The following is a 17279-nucleotide window of genomic DNA, read 5'->3' as shown; positions in this document are numbered from 1 at the left end:
TGCCCTGGTTTCCGCCAGGCCCAGAGCTGCCCGTGGCTGGTGGCAGCCGGGAGGAGCTTCCTCCCAGCCCCGGAACCAGGGCTGGCCCAGTGCTCCTCGGCGCCTTCTGCCTGCCAGGGCTCCCCTGCTCAGCCCTCCGGGTGTCAATTCCATATTTTTTTATTTTTGATTTGCTGCTGGTAGTACGGGTGGTGCTCAGGGGCCATGCAGTGCCAGGGACCAGGGGGGCTCCAGGCTTGCAGGACACGCGCTTCGCCATGGGGACCACAGATCCGGCCTCCAAACCTTGCATCTTCCCTCCTGTCCTCCGGTGCCCAGGACCATCCCCAGACCTCAGTGCTCTCCTTGATCAGCAATCTGGCCAAGTCTGACACCCACTGACGCTTTCCAACCTAGCCGGCTCTGTGGGTCAGACTGGGAACCCTCTTGTCCCTCCAGCCTGGGGACCCCAACCAGGGATGAGCCCAGGGTTCATCTGTACTAAGTCCTCACTACCCAGGAGACTCAGAACCAAGCACCGACCTCCCGTCTCCTACCCCACCGAGCTGCCGCTCCCGCCTGTTCCCTCCCTTGCGGTCCTTGAAGCTGCTCTGACCAGATGGCCGGCCTTCCCCGGGAAGTTGGGTCTCAGTGGACAAGGCAGAGGCCTCGGTCAGGGGAAAGAGAAAGACGAGGAGGAGGAGGAAGAGGAGAGGAGACAGAAATAGAAATACAAGGTCCTCGGGCCCGTGCTGGTCGGGTGCGCGGGTCACGGTTTTCAGCCCTTCTCAGAACGTTCTCAGGAAACAACGCCTCCACCCCGCCTCTGGGACTTTCTGTCCCACGTCTGGGAAAATCTTCCTGCCAGGGTCACGGCAGAGCCAGAGGGCGGCTGAGAAAACCTCGGCATGCCGGGGGCTGCTCTGCGTGCACTGTGTGTTTGCGAACCGGGACGGTGGGCCGTGGGAGCCCTCTGTGGCCGCTCCCGGCTGCTTTCCAAGGGCACAGAGAGGCCTGCGCATGCAGAGACGGGGGGTAGGGGGGGAGGGACAATCGATGGCCCTGTTTTCCCCCACCCACCCTGGCCTTTTTGCTTCTACTTCTGGAACTTCTTCTTCATCTTCTTTTTTCTTTTTGGGTCACACCCAGCTATGCTCAGGGATTACTCCTGACTCATGCACTCAGGAATAAAACCTGGCGGTGCATGGGGGACCATATGGGATGCTGGGGATCGAACCCGGGTCGACCACGTGCAAGACAAACACTCTACCCATTGTACTATCGCTCCGACCCTGGACCTTCTTTCTCTATTTCATATTCTATTAGAGGAAAGTTGTGTTTTGCCTGGGCCTGTGAGTAAGGAATCCTGAGCTAGTGTCCTTGTGTCTTTCATAGTCCCCCTACACACACCACACACACACACAGAGTCTTCAGGCTGGGATTATTCCCCTCTCTCATAACCTGCCTGCATCTGGTTTGACTGTGGTGGGCTTTGGCGCCGGGGCTCTGTCTCGCCCTCCTTCTTGGGGGTCACCCAAGGACAGCTCTCCTGTCCAGGTATCCGCTAAAGTGAGGATGTGGCCGCAGGCCCCAGGCCTCCAGGATGTCCTGCCTCAGGAATGGCTCTCAGTCCCCAAGAATGAGAACCTGACTTCCTGGTCCCTTGGTGTGCCCACCTGCAGTCACTCTGGCATCTCTGATGCCCGTGACTTGAGCCCTCTGGTCACAGTGGTAAGCCGCTGAAGAACCCACACTCCACTGCCTTTCCTGGCTTCCCTCTTCTCATCCCTCCTCCTCCTTCTGCCCAAGTAAACTACTTGTGCCCAGAATTTCCAGGACTTGCTTTTGAAGAAATCCAGAGGAGATTGAGGACTGGGAGAGCACTGCTTCTCCTCTCACCTTTAGTCGCTCTGGCTTTCGTAGGAACCCTGGGAGCACCAGGACCTGAAAACACCCCATCATTCTCGCTCCCTCCTGACACTCCCCCACTTCCTGCCAACCCAACTCCAGTGCCTGGCTTGACTGTGCACCTTTCCCTGCATGACTCCGGTCCTGAAGTTTGTATTTCTAAGGCATGAAACAGTGCATTGGTTGCCAGTTCTATAGGCCCAGGCTTGATTTCTTGGGTGCAAGTATTTCTTGGCTAGAGCTGGCTTTTAGATCGGACCAGGGCCCGGAGAAAAGCCATTTGACAGAATGGACCAGCGTAGGTGGTGTCTGCTGCAGAAGAACTGGAGAAGATGGGAATATTTCTCTCTCTTTGGTTCTTTCCAGTAGATTCCTGGAAGTGGCTTCCCCTGTTAGCTGAACTTCCGATGGTGACTGTCTCAGGGCCTGGCACTGCTGTCCACGGCCCTCGGACAGCTTGCTCGGACGCCACTGGGGAAGGACTTCCTTTGTCCCTGAATACAATACTCCTGCGAGATAATTTTAGCTGGGACATGGATGGACATATTTGGCGTTGATGTGCCTCATCGTTCCCTCCTGTTTATGGCCCAGTGGTCATTGTTTCTCTGACGGTCACGAGGCGAAGTTTCCCTTTTCTCTGCATTTATTTAAATAAAGGAAAGTCAGTCTGTTTAGAAAAGTCATAATTCAGCTGATATTTGGATCCTGCCAGGAATTGTGAAATCCTGAAAAATGGGACACAGCCCCCCTGGAGTGTGGGTCCAGGCCAGGTGTCAGGCATTGTTTATGACCTTTCAAATATTTCTTTGAAAGAAGGGTGGAGATTTTCTTCTTATCCAAATAGATCTTTTTTGGAAACCGAAGCGTATTCTTGACTGGTCTGTGTAAGTAAGCAAAGCCGCCGGAGCCGGGTGAACTCTTGATTGCTTGACTCAATGAGGAACACAAAAATAGACCTTCGGACTTAGATTGAAATTCCAGGTATTCGCTCCCGGAGGCGGCCTCAGCTCACTCATGGCTGGCAGCACGTACGACCGGCGAGGGGGAGCTGGTGGGGGGCAGTGCGTATTGATTGTTGAGGCACCGAGCTATAAATGTAACCCTGGAGGAGCCCAGTGCCTGCCTGGCTGCGGGAGTAGCTGACCACTCCAGGCTGAAACCCTCGTTTACGGGAACACATTTATATCAATGATGTATTTTTTGATGCACTTGAGTAAGTAGTGTGGCTTTGGCCCCGGGAAACATCGCCGCAGTTTATAAATAGGGACCGGGGTATACAAGTACCCCAGGATGATCGTGGTATTTCGGGGGGTTTCAGTGAGCTCTGAAAGAGGCCTCGGGGGTCCCTGGTGTTTCTCAGCCAGTTGGGCCATCCGTTCAATGCAAGGACCCACAAATGTGCTTCTGCTCAGGCCCTGCGGTGCTGGGGACACCACCCAGCTGTGTGTGTGTGTGGTGGGGGGGACATCCAGGGTTGCACTCAGCAATGCTCAGTTGAGTAGGTAGTGTTGGGACTAAACCCAGCTCAGACACATGCCAGGTAAGTGCCCTGACCACTGCCCTACCCCATCCCAGACCCCGTCCACCTGCACATTGACTTTATTTTCATTTCAATTTTATCAGCATTGACTTTTTTTTTTTTTTTGAGAAAACAACTCGGGCCCAGTAGGCCTGCTTTTGTTTCCAAATGACATTTTTGTATGGATTCTTAGAAATGAGTGCCAGGTCCTTCTCGCAAATAATTATGATCGAATGAACTAATCCCAAGTCACAGCTATGGCTCAGAAGCCAGATCCAAAAAGGAAGCCCCCCCCCCACAACCCCTGCTCCAAGCTCAGCCCTTGAGGGCCACGGCACCTGAATGTTCCGTGCAAACCCTCCCGGTGTTCTTCCTGGGATGTGTCCCGATGTGGCCGAGGGAGCAGGTTGTTCCTGGGATGCTGTGTGCTTCCCGGAGACCCAGCAAGGGTGGCTGGCGCAGCTCACCGTTTCCTGTCTTCTCCCCCACCCCGTTGATAAACCCCCACAGAGATGGAGATCTTTGCCCTGTTCAACAAACCGAAGAGCCAGCAGAAGGCCCGCCAGTACTACCCCGTCACCATCCCCCTGCGGGTCTCCAGGAACGGCCAGACGGTGAGCAGCCTGGATGCCAACTGGCTGGAGCACATGAGCGACCACTTCCGGAAAGGCGGCGTGCTGGTGAACTCGGTCTTCTACCTGGGATCGGTCAACGGTAAGTGAGGCGCGGCCCTGGTGGGTCCCTGCCCCTCCCCCTTGTCACCTCAGCCCAATCTTTCGAGCCTGCCACCCCCTTCCACACAAATGCTCCACAGCTCGTGGGTAGCCCGTGTTTGCTGTCGAATCAAGACCTCTTGAGGAACTTCCCACCAGGCGCACGACCTAGGGCTCGTGCCAAGCCTAAGCGTCCAGCCAGGTAGCTTCTGAAACCGCAGAGGAAGAGAGGTTGGGGGTGGGGGGGAGCGGAGGGGGAGGATTTCTCTGTTTCCTGGGATGGTGGCCTCAATCTCTGTTGCTTTTAAAGGCTTTTAGAGAGATGGTTCCCTGGGTTAGTTAATTACCCCCTGGGACCGTGCCTCTCGGAAAGTGCAAATTGTTTGTAGACACTATTACAGTTTGAAGTCGCAGTAGCAGCACCTTGGAATTAACAGCAGAGAAGCGAATTGAACAGCCTGGTTTCTGCAGGCTCCACGGGGACGCGCACTGTTTCTGGGTCTCGTGGCTCCCCAGGACTCCCTCCCCAATTATGGGTTCTCTCCCGGGGCTCACACCGAGGCATCGCGCCCGCCGGCGGTAGGAAGGCAGAGCGTCGTCCCCCCCCCACCGTCCCCACCCCAGCGTGGGCTGGAGTGCCAAGTGAAGAAAGAGCTCTGGGTTCACACCAAGGTGCACAGAGTCGGTCTGGAAGCAGAGAGAGAGAGGAGCGGGGCCAGCATGCCAGCGCGCGTGGCTCCTGAGGGCTGGCAGCTGCAGGATTCCTAAGGAAGTGGCAACACCGAACTTGCTGATCCCAGCAAGACCTGGCAGGGGGCATCGCCAGCCTCGTGGCTTGGGGGTTGCGCGGTTTCTCTCCACAAATCAGTGGAGTCAGGAACAGCATTTGTGTGTGTTCTGTTTTCTTTGTAGCCAACTTTTAAGATGAAGACAGTGGTCTTACTGCACTCCTCTGTGGAATATAAAGTAACAGGATTGGAGACTAACACCCAAGGATAGTAGAGATAAGGACCAGGAGGATTCCTCCACAACTTGGAAGCCGGCCTCACGTGCTAGGGGAAAGGGCAGCTCGGGTAGAGAAGGGAACACCAAGCAAAGGATGCTTGGAGGGCCCGCCCAGGATGGGTGATGCGTGATGAAAGTAGACTATAGACCTGACGTGATGGCCACTTGTTACCTGTATTGCAAACCATAACACGCCAAAGGGAAGAGAGTAAAAGGGAATGTGCCTGTGACAGAGGCAGCGAGGGTGGGGTGGGGGTGAGACGGGGTAGGGGTGGCGGGAGGGACACTAGGAACATTGGTGGTGGAGAATGGGCACTGGTGGAGGGATGGGTACTCGATCATTATATGACTGAAATGTTATCACGAAAGTGTGTAAGTCTGTAATTGAATCTTATGGTGTTTCATTAAAAAAATTTTAAAATGGGGGTAAAAAAAATACAGTGGTCTTAGAGCCACACGGACCTCCTTCACGTCCCCCCAGGCCTTGGACTCTGATACAGCACCAGGTTTAGTTCTGGTGATCTGAGTGGAATGAAGGGCCGAATGATCAGAGGGCGGCAGCTGGCACGGTACAGGAGAGGGGACGGATGACTGGCAAGGCAGGTGGCACCTGCAGTGGTGCTGTCCAGCAGAAGTTTCTGCCTTTAGGGGGACATTCTCTGTCTCTGCTCTCCAATATGGGAGCCACCAGCCTGGTGCTGAATCTTTGGAAAGTGGCCAGGGCGACTGACGAGCCAAACTTTCCGATGCTTGGAATGTTCATTGATCGAAAGAGCCCAGGGTGGCTGATGGAATGATGGAGCGACACCGTCTTCCAGTTTCCTGACCGACTTCCCGACTAGCTTGCGAAGGGACAGGTCACTGGCTTCCCGCGAAAGCCCAGTGGCTGTGCATGCTTGGGCCGGTGCAGACAGCCCCTGGCAGCAGCTGTAGGGTGTGGCCGGGCCACATGGCTGTTTTGATCTCTTCCCAGTGCTCATAGAGGCTCTCTCTCAGCCTATGTGCAGTTTTCCATCTCTCCCTGGGGGAAGGGTACATAGTTGTATCATCTTTAATTTTTTTCCCACCTGTTGAGAGCTTCCCTAATTGGGGCGAGTGGGTGACTCTTTGGGGGTCCTCGGGGGCTATTCCTGGTCCTGTGCTCAGGGCTCACTCCTGGTGTGCTCAGGAGATCCTGCATTGGAGCTTAAACTGGGTTCTGCACATGCAAGGCAAGTGCCTTCATCTGGAACTATCTCTCTGGCTTTCTTTTTAATCTCCTAAACTGTGCTCAGGGGACCTAGCTTGCAATTCTTGGCCAACCAGGAGAAGGATGCCATTTGGGGAGACCATCTGGTGCCGGGGTCAAACTGGGTGCAAAGGCACTTGCCTCACGTGCAGCCAACCCGAATTCACTCTCCAGCACCAAGGACTCGGGGAATGATTCAAGAGCACAGAGCCAGGATCTGGCTCTGAGCACCACAGAGTGTGACCCTCCCAAGACAAAGTAGGTGCACGGCACACATTGTACCCTCTGGACTTTGGTCTTTGGTCTCTGGTAGCAACTTTTTTTTTTTTTGCTTTTTGGGTCACATCCGGCAATGCTCAGAGGTTACTCATGACTCTGCACTCAGGAATCACTCTCAGTGGTGCTCAGGAGACTATATGGGATGCCAGGGATTGAACCTGGGTTGGCTTCGTGCAAGGCAAACGCCCTCCCCACTGTATGATCGCTCCGACCCTGCAACGTTTCTTTTTAAGCACTCACCTGTGCTCAGGGCTTACTCCTGACTCTGCCTTCAGGGGACCACGTGTGGTGCTGGGGATCAAACCCAGATGGGCCACATGCAAGGCAAGTGTCCTGCGTGCTGTACTATCTCTCTGGCCTCCTTAGCAACATCGTAATGACGTACATAGAGGCCTGGGAGAGCAGCTCTGCTGGCAGTTGCTGGTCATTTGCCCCCACCCCTACCAGAAAAAGGTAAAACCTCAAAAGGAAGCACTTTCTTCTACCCGAACATCAGGCTGAGCCCCAGGAGAGCGCCCTGGAAGTTCACCATGTCCTTCCTCGGCTCTGGTTCTGGTGGCCATGGAAACCCAGGCTGACCTCCTAGCCCCCTGACCCATTCTCTCACCAGACTCCCAGCTCATGGTGGTTGTTACTTCAGAATTGTCCAGTCTTGGCAATGCTGCTTGGGGCACCCATGGCCCTCGTGGTGTGACATTGACCTCCCTGTCTGGAACAGAGCAGGACAAATGCCTGCATGGCCAGCGCTGCGGGCGGGGACATCCCCGTGTATGGAGGCCCTGTCCAGAGTCCAGCATGGCTGCGGGATCCTCCAAACACAATGAATTCAAATATTGCCGAGTGCAAACACGATTTCACTTTGAGGTTTCTGATGGGGGGGTCATGTGATGTGGGTGGCACTTCACTGAGTCAGGGTATCTCTGCCCCAGGAAAAGCCTGTCTTGTGGCTGGGGATGCTATGGACATACATACGTTTCCGGAATTAAGAAAACTTGCTAATATGCTGATCGGAGGAGACTATTTCTGATAGTGACCTTACGATAAACCACAGCAAGGCTTTGAAGACTGTGCCACCTGGAGGGGCCGCAGCTCCTACTCTGACGTGATTTGTATGTCACAGTCTTTCTGCAGCCTTGAAGGTTGCCCCACAGACTCAGTGACATGACACAGTAGCTTGAATTACCCAGTTAAGACTCCAGCTTCTGGGGCTGGAATGATAGCACAGCGGGTAGGGCGTTTGCCTTGCACACGGCCGACCCAGGTTCAATTCCCAGCATCCCAAATAGTCCCTGAGCACCACCAGGAGTAATTCCTGAGTTCAAAGCCAGAAGTAACCCCTGTGCATTGCTTGGTGTGACCCAAAAAGAAAAAAAAAAAAAGACCAGGAGTGATAGTTCAGCAGGCAGGGTCCTTGCCTTGCACGTGGCCAATCGGGTTTGATGCTCAGAACCGCGAACACCACCAGGAGTAGTTCCTGAGTGCAGAGCCAGGAGTAACCCCGGAGCATCACCGATGTGGCCCCCAAATTCTCCCCAAAAACTTTAGCTTCTGTTTTCGAGACTTTACCCCCCTCCCCCACCCCGGTCAGGGAGCTTGTCCTCACATTTGATCAGCTGCTCTGGACTCAGGGGCCCGCATGAGCTCCCGGGTGACTCATAACCTTGGTGACAAGGGACAGCTAGGGAAGCAGGCACTGTTGGTGGCACTGTGTGACGCCTGTGGACACTGAGGCAGGAGCTCTGGCCATTGCAGTCCTGCGAGGAGTGTGACAGTGGCCGCAGAGGGCAGGTATGGGCGGGGGGAGGGGGAGAGGGCCAGGGGCCGACAAAGGTGAGGCCCTCAGGAGGGGCACTCTGGGGTCCCCTGGGGGAATGGCAAGTTCCCGAGTCGGGGAGCTGGTCACTCTGCAGGACGGATGGGCCCATGGACACACTCTGGCCAGTGAGGGAATGTCCTGGTCTGTATGTCTAGAGGGTGGGAGAGGCCAGAAGGGGGTGCTCTGCTCTGCTGTTGGCCGGGGTGCACAGCACTGGGGCTCAGGGGAGGCCAGGGAGCAGGGCTGCCTCAGCCCCTCCCTTTCCCCACCTCCTCACCTCCTCTCCCCTTCCCTCTGCCCACCTCCCTTGCCTTCCCTATCCTCTCCCCTCCTACCCCCTTCCCCACTCACCATTCCCCTCCCCTCCCCCCTCTACCTCTTCCCTCTGCCTCCCTCCACTACCCTCCCCACACCCTCCTCTTGTCACCTTTATCTGCCATATTCCATGTCCTCAGGCCTTCAGCAGGGACCCAAGCACCAAGTGTCGGCTCCCCAGGCCCAGCCACGGCCGCACTACGGGCCCACACGTGCTCCTGTCTCTCACCCGGAGAGAACAGCCCCTTCCCACCCAGGGGCCTGTCCTCAGTGCTCCTGCCCTGGTGGCACGTGCCTCATTGATCTCATTTCTCCGTTTCTGCTCCCCCTAAAGTGGCGTTGAGTTCTGCGGCCTCCATAGAACACGCATGTGCAGACAGAGAACATTGAGCCTGAGCGATGATCACCCCAGAGACACTGGCTGCCTGCACGTCCCTCCATTCCTGCCCAGCCTGTATGTGTTTGGGGGAGGGTGCACCATACCCAGTGGTACTGGGGATTGAGGCCAGGCTGGCCATGTGCCAGGCCAGTCTCTGAAGCCTGACCCTCTCCTGCCCTCCACGGCCCTCGCCTGCCCTCCCTGACCCTCTCCTGCCCTCCCTGGTTCTCTCCTGCCTGCTCCTGCCCTCTCCTGCCCTCCCTGGCCCCCTCTGGCCCTCTCCTCTGAGAAGATTCTGGTCTTGGCTCAACCCAAATAGCACTTAGCCTTTATCCCACCCTTGCTGGCCCAGAGCCCAGGCTCCAGTGCCTTGTGTGTGCCAGGAGCACCTGTGAAGATGTCCCGATCTCACACAGCGCAAGGAGGTGCCATCCTTACACAGACAGACCTGCAAGGTGCTGGGGCCAAGCCGTGTACAGGAGGGACTGAGAAAGGTTTCAGGGTGACGCCCAGGAGCGCTGGTGACGTGAGAAACCGATGTTGGGGTCTTGCATCTGCAGGAATCTACAGCTGGAGGGCCGGGGGTGGGATGGGCAGGGGGAAGAAGAGGGCGCTAGTGGTTCTCACGGAACACGGCATCTCCAGGACTTTTGGGCCTCGTGCCACCAGACCCAGCTTCCGCTTCGGAGCGGCCAGGATGCTCAGTGAGGTTGGTTTGGAACTGAGTGTTGGCCGGGGAGCCTGCAGTCCTGCTGCCCAGCCTTATGCGACACCCCCACATTCAGAGTGGTGACCCCTGCTGCAGAGGGCAGGCTCAGAGGGCTGGCCTGTTGGCACCGAGCACGCAGGAGGGAAGCCACACTCAGAGCATCTGCCGGGAGAGCTCCTGCGGGCTCGGCGCAAACAGACCAGCCCTCTGAGCAGCAGCGCTTGCCTTTCCGTGCTGGCATCAGTGGGTTCACTGCGGCGTGATGGGGAGCAGGGCTGCACCTCTGTCCCACACTGACTGTAGTCAGAGGGCTACACTTTAGTAGGACCACATTCGCCCTTGTGGCTGTGCCACTGGTAGGTGCCAATCCTGGGCCCACGATGGTGCTGAGGGCACCGTGCAGTATGGGGAGAAAGAAGAGTAGTGAGGCCAGCAACCCCAGTATGGACAGCTTAGTCCAATCTAACATTGAAAAGCACTGTCGTCCCGTTGTTCATCCATTTGCTCGAGCGGGCACCAGTAATGTCTCCATTGTGAGACTTATTACTGTTTCTGGCATATCAAATACGCCACGGGTAGCTTGCCAGGCTCTGCCATGCGGCTGAGATACTCTCAGTAGCTTGCCGGCTCTCTGAGAGGGATGGAGGAATCGAACCCGGGTCAGCCACATGCAAGGCAAACACCCTACCCTCTGTGCTATCGCTCCAGTCCAACAATCTCTATTAATTATAAATACATTTCCTTAGAAAAATGAAATCATCTGACAGAATTTTCAAATTATTTTAAGCACAGTCAAGGTAACCAAAGCACAGAATGAAAATTCTTCAAATTTTTAGAGAAACAATAAATTATTCAGATTTTATATTTAAAGTAATAGTATATGTCAAAATGATTCACAAAGATAACTGTTGCAAACAAGTCTGTTATATAGGGATTTATTCAAAATGTAAATAATTTATACATATCAATCTTTCTAAAGAATACTTAATATTTAACCGTGAGCACTGTATCACTGTCATCCCATTGCTCATCGATTTGCCCGAGTGGGCACCAGTAATGTCTCCATTGTGAGACTTGCTGTTACTGTTTTTGGCATATTGAATACGCCACGGGTAGCTTGCCAGGCTCTGCTGTGCAGGCGAGATACTCTCGGTAGCTTGCCGGGCTCTCTGAGAGGGACAGAGGAATCGAACCAGGTCAGCCGCGTGCAAGGCAAACGCCCTACCCGCTGTGCTATTGCTCCAGCCCTTAACAGTGATATTAGAGTTAAAATATATTGAAAAAAGAAAAAACAAAAAAGGAAGGACCAGAGCCATAGTACAGCGGGGGCAGTGCTTGTCCTACATGCACTTTGATCCCCAGCACCCCATATGGTGGCCTAGGCCCACAAGAAGAGATCCCTGAGACAGAGTCAGGAGTAAGCCTGGAGCCCTGTTGAGTGTAACCCCGGAAGAAAACAACAACAGCAATCAAGGAAAATGGGACCAGAGGAATTGCAGAAGAGATAAGGTGCTTGCCTTGCACGTGCCTGTCCCAGTTCAGTCCCTGCTACTGCACCACTGGGTGTGATCCCTAAGCACAGAACCTGGAGTGAGCCTTGAACACAGAGCCAGGAGTGAGCCCTGAGCACAGAGCCAGGAGTGAGCCTTGAGCACAGAGCCAGGAGTGAGCATTGAGCACAGAACCTGGAGTGAGCCCTGAGCACAGAGCCAGGAGTGAGTCCTGAGCACAGAGCCAGGAGTCATCCCTAAGTACAGCCTGGTGTGGCCCACCCCTCCTCCCCCAAATAAAAGAGCATGTACCACCTTGTTTTGGTCCCACAAAGTCCCCCGCCCTGAGCACTGTCCCATGTGCATGTTGAGCCTGGACGTGGATGCCCAGCCCCGGGGCGGGGGGAGCCTGTAGCTCCACAGTCTAACTGTCCCCGAGACCTCAGGGGAAGCACTTGCCTTGCAGAATTTCCCTCTGGGGATGATCGGGTAAATCTCCCTTCCCCACATCCTTCTTGTGAATCATGAGCTCGGGACAGTCCGTGGCCTTTTACCCAAAGGCCAGCATCAAATATTTATACACTTACCAGGGCAAATGGCTTTCGGTGCACAGTAGGGAAGCATCTTCCCTTTCATAAAAAATGCAGCGATAATGGAGTGTTTCCCAGCCACGGAGGGCAACGTAACCTTTCTCCATCCCTCCATCCGGTGCCTTCGCTCCATGATGGAACTATTTATACCCAGCCCAGTGCACATCACCTCCAGGCTGCTCCGTGGAGGCAAATGAGATGGGGAGTGAGTGGACGGGGGCCGTCAAAACAAGGGGCCCGAGGAAAAGCCCAGCTGTCTGCTTTCTGTGCTTCATTGGCTCTCGCGCTGTTTCAGATGACCACCTTCTGACAGCTGTTCTGAACTTGCTTCCTTAGTTAAGTAGGTAAATCAGCACTTTAGATTCAGAAGAGCAGAACCGCGGGCGTGAGAGGCAGCTGCCGGGAGGAGGGTGGTGCGCGGGACCTTCCTCCACATCCCCCCGACATGGTCAGGTCTTCATCTGCTGCCCGCATGCACCTTCCTCCCCAACCCCGGGCAGTTGTCCAGATGGGCCAACTGTGCCTTCTGTCTGCAGGACAGCCCTGGTCGCTCGAGGCCTGCCTCGTTTATGCAGAATCGGGCGCCCTCAGACTTCCAGCATGGGATGGGTTTATTTAAAGAGCCTGGCTGTTTTCCATGGGGAAACTTGCAGCGTTGGATCTGACCTATTTGGGGAGAAGCCTGGAGGAATGTGGGCTGTGCTGATACATGTTGAAGGACTCCGTGAGGAGCTTCGGGTCCCTCCCTCAATTCTGAGGGGCTCCCGGGGGCAGCGGTGTCTACCCACAGATTCCCTACAAGTAAGCTGACTGGACCCCGCCGCTCCCCCCCCCAAAGTGTTTACAGTGGGATTCAGCGGAGGAACAGCTCGGTCACCTCTGTCGGGAGAGGCGGCGGGGACAGAGGGATGACAGACACACACTTGGGGGAACTTTTCTCAGAGTCCACGAAAAGCTCCACCCTTTCACGGGAGCCAGTTTGATACGGGAAGTCAAACTGGCGGGGGATCTTGATTAAACTCTAGGGGTTGGATTTGAAATTGGGCATTTCTAGTCAGATTGGATGACACTTAGGCATGGGGCCCCGGGTTTCAGAAATTACCCTCACCGCATAAAACAGTGATAATTTACTGTCACGGAAAATCCAAATTATCCTGAGCTCTGCCACTCATCACCGCAGGGAGCATGTCATGTATTTCCTTAACGGTTGCCGAAGCTCCTTAAAGAAGCTTCCACACACAGTGCAGACAGGTGAGTCACAGGGTCGCCATACCCAACTTTCCCGTAGCTGGATATGAGGGTTTTGGAGCCGGCTGATATTTGTAAGTAATCTGACAGTGAGGCTGGCAGAGAAGCCCTGCACTGGGGGTTCTCGTCTCAGGGGAGACCACGAGAGGCAGGATATCTGGGTCAAAGAGAATGAACTTGGTTTTGGCTCCCGAGACCGCATGCGATTGCCCCCAGCATGGAAGAGGTGCAGTTAGGATTTTCTGAGCCCTGTTCTCATTTCATCCTCACCTGAGGCGACCGTTTCTTTTTCAACATTTGCCTGTGAAATTAAAACGGTTATTATTTGAATTTTCCCCCTCATAGTGAGTGGTTGTCGGGAGGAAGAGGATGCATGAGGTAATTATTCTCTACGGTCCTTTTCTAATGGAGTTTCAGTATTGGGGCGCCTTCAGGGGTCAGATCTGGTGGTGCCTGGGAGTCCCCTCACCCCTGTGCTCTGGGCTTGCTCCCAGGGGTGTCCAGGGGACCCTGAAGTGCAGGGGATCAAACCTAGGTCTCCAGCATGCACTCAGCCCTTTGAACTCTCTGCTTTAGTGTTTTAACCCTTGCTTTATTGATTTCTTTATGCTGTCAGTTGTGGTTTTTTTTTTTCTATGCTGATGGACACGGATTTGGTGTGGGAGGGCTGTCAGCAGACAGAGACGAGAGATAATCTCTAAATGTCCGTGTTCATCCTTGTCTCTGTCTCTTGCGCAGTACTGGCAGTTCCTTGGCCCCCTGTGTGATTTGGGGGACTTTGTGACTCCCTGAATCTGTTTCCTTCCCTCACTGGGAGGATGGGAGTGGGGGAAGTCAGATGATGGAAATTATTCTGCTAAAATCAAAGTAGTTTATCACTAAATAGACATCCTCCATGTGTCACTCTAATCAGGCTGTTGTAGCAAAAACTCCAGACTAAAGGGGTTGGGCAAGACCTTTATTTTCTCATTGTTCAGGAAACTGAAGTGCTAGATCCAGGTGCTGGCAAGTTTGTTTGCGGGGGCAGACCTCTTGCCAACTAGCAGGCACTTGCTGCATCCCCTAGTTTCTCTTCCTCCTCCATTTTGGGGGGCCTTCCAAGAGGTGCCCAGGAGGTGGGGTGGGGCAACCGGTTGAGTCTCATCCAGCCACTCAGCAGTTCAGTCAAAGGACCTGAGAGGCCACACACGCTGGTGGAAAAGGCAGCTCAGATAGAGAAGGGAACACCAAGTAAAGGATGTCGGGAGGACCCATTCGGGTTGGAAGATGCAAATTGAAAGTAGACTATAGACTGAACATGAAGATCACTCAATACCTCCTCTATTGCAAACTACTACACCCCAAAGGAGAGAGAACAAAAGGGAATGCCCTGCCACAAAGGCAGGGTGGGGTAGTGGGGGATGGGGTGGGGGTGATGAGAGGGATACTGGGATCATTGGTGGAGGAGAATGGGCACTGGTGGAGGGATGGGTGAACGAGCACTGTATGAGTAAAATGGAAACACAAAAGTTCATCAGTTTGTAACTGTACCTCACAGTGATTCTCTAATAAAAAATTTTTTAAAAAAAGGACCTGAGAGGCCGGAAGGATAGTACCAGATGCTTGCCTTGTACACAGCCGACGTGGGTCTCATCCCTGGAACCCCATTTGTTCCCTAGCCCCAACAGGAGTGGCCCCAACTTCAGAGCCAGGAATAAGCCCCAAGCACAGCCGGATGTGGTGTCTGACAGCCCCAAGAAAAGACAGAAAAAGGAAGGGGCCTGGTGGTGGGACGCTGCTTGGGCAGGTCCTCGTGGCTGCTGGAGCTGCAGTAGACAGTGCTCGGGGGACCACGTGATGGAACGGGAGCTGGGTGCCCTCGCCTCTGCAGTGTCTCCCAACTTCTCTTCTTCCCTTCAGAAAGAACTGTAGTCCTGTGGGATTAGACCCACCCATCCGACCTTAGTTTACCAGAGTCACCTCCCTTAGTGCCACGTTCAGGCTCCATGTTCAGTCCCTCGGGAATTTAAAGCCCCGACCTGTGGATAGGGACAGGCCTGGGGCCCAGTTCAGTTGGGACTGTCGGGGAGCAGCGATTAGTAGCAGAAGGACCCAGGTAGGCGGAGGGTTTCCGGGCGACCCACTTCACAGACGGGAAGGCTGAGTCTCTGTTAAAGGGGGTCTCATTGCATTCCAATCCTCTCTCCCACAGTCTCTGATCTGGGCACTCTGAGGGATCTGGGGACCGTCCACCCCGCTGTGGGGGGGCAGGACACCTGTCTCTGTCCTTTGGCTCCTTCAGCAGAGTCAGGCTGCCCAGTAGTGTCACGTCCCCAGCCCCTCAGCCGAATCCTGCAGAACTCGGGGCTAGTGCCGGGAAGAGAGCAGCGCCCACCAGAACCTTTCCCGGGGTCAGTCTGGTGGGGCCCTGCCCCCTCAACAGCTGTCCAGCAGCCCACATCTCCCCACCTTCAGGAATCGCCACCTCGAAAGCTGGCAGCAAGCACAGAGCTGGGGCGTCCCGACTCCCCCTAACCTCCCCCCAAAGAACCCCAAAACCAAGAAGTCTCCTTTACCTAAATATAGTTTTCTCCTGAAAACCGGTGCTAAATGGCTGTGTTTTCCTCTGAATCCGTTCTCCCCTGGTGCCTCCTGACGTTGGCGCGTGCAGAGGAAGGTAAACGCGTGAAATCAGATGGTGATTGCTAACAATGAAATTTGGGCTCATAAAATCAAGGATATTATTCAAAACGGCGAGGTAAATTAGTCTCATTCATTCTGAGGGGGCTAGACTCAGGGGTTGTGTGTGCCTTCTTTAATTAACATGCTGAAAAGATGTTCTGATTGGGATTATTAATGAATGCAGTGAAAATTTTTGCTGCTTGTACGGCTTCTGACACAGACGGTTTCCAGAAACCATACCCCTCCTTTTTTTTTTCTTCCTTTTTTTTTTTTTAATTCCCACAGATTCCTTACATGGCTTGACAGATGGAGTTTTCATCTTTGAAGCTGTTTCCACAGAAGATAGCAAAACCACGCAGGGCTATGATGCTATTGTTGTGGAACAATGGACCGTTCTGGAAGTAAGTGCGGATTGGCAGCCGGGCGGCTTCTGTCTGACCCTCTCGCTCTGACCTGGGGGGGCCTCGTATCTCCTCTCCCCAAGAGGCTCTGGGGCTTGGAGGAAGACCCCTTCCCTCTCTCCTCTCTCCTCACACCCCTGCCCCCACTTCCCCCTCCCTGTCCAGTGTGTGTGACACTCCCGGGTAAGACTCTTCTTCCATCCCTGCGTCACTGAAAGGCCTAAGGGACGTGAGGGACCTTGGAGATAGAACATGTGTTTAGCGTTAGACCCTCTAGCCCCTTCTAGCCGGTGTCTGGAAGGGGAAGCGCGGCGCACCACACACTTCACTTTTCACAAGAAGCCTACCAGGTAAGTCCCCTGGGGCCTTTCATGGACGGGGAAACTGAGGCCGGCCAAGCTTAGGTCTCGCACTGAGGGCTTCACGTTCTGTGCTGAGGTTGCCTCGGAGAAGCGTGGCCCACGAGGCAGAGGGCCTCCTCGGAGGAGACCCAGGGCACTTGCAAAGGTGTTTCTCCAGCTAAGGGACTTTCTTGAAGAGTGTCCCCGGGCACCTGAGGTGTGAAGGAAGGAGGCAGGAGTTTGCGCACGGAAGGGTGAATTTCCGAGCGCGCTAGAGGAGTCTCTCACAGAACACGGAGTTGGCGTTACTGGGGGGGACAGGGTGGGGGGCTGGGCCTGCCAACCCCGGGGCGGCTGCTGCTCTTTGCAAGGAACCTGAACTGTCACTTCACAGGGAGGAGCAGAGAACCCAGGGGCCGGGGGGGGGCTCGGCACGAGATGGGGTGCAGGGATTCTGGGGACCACCTTCCTCTGGGCAGCAGTGGAGAGAACTGCTCGCAAGAGAGCATCCAGAAACTCACAGAGCTCCCAAACCGGCAGTGGCAGAAATGTTTCCCGAAGTCTGAACGCCTGGATGCCAGGACGGGGGAAAGCCCAGGATCAGGGATCTGGGATCAGGCCCCATCTTTTTTTTTTTTGGGGGGGGGGGCTTTGGAGGGGGGTCATACCTGGCAATGCACAGGCATTACTCCTCTGCA

The 17279-nt window shown here is 54.7% G+C and overlaps 1 protein-coding gene across 3 annotated transcripts in view; it reads left to right on the top strand.

The window, feature by feature from the left end:
* Positions 1–17279, top strand: part of RFTN1 (raftlin, lipid raft linker 1) — a 215905-nt gene that overhangs the window by 169530 nt on the left and 29096 nt on the right. For all 3 annotated transcript variants that reach the window (XM_055135488.1, XM_055135487.1, XM_055135486.1), the window contains exons 6-7: positions 3917–4120; positions 16125–16240. In XM_055135488.1, coding sequence (XP_054991463.1) covers positions 3917–4120; positions 16125–16240 — 320 coding nt within the window. The remainder of the gene's footprint in view (positions 1–3916; positions 4121–16124; positions 16241–17279) is intronic.

Source organism: Sorex araneus, chromosome 4 (assembly GCF_027595985.1).
Source record: "Sorex araneus isolate mSorAra2 chromosome 4, mSorAra2.pri, whole genome shotgun sequence".
NCBI lineage: Eukaryota > Metazoa > Chordata > Mammalia > Eulipotyphla > Soricidae > Sorex > Sorex araneus.
The sequence above is the reverse complement of the archived record's forward strand: the minus strand, read 5'-3'. Positions and strand labels throughout refer to the sequence as shown.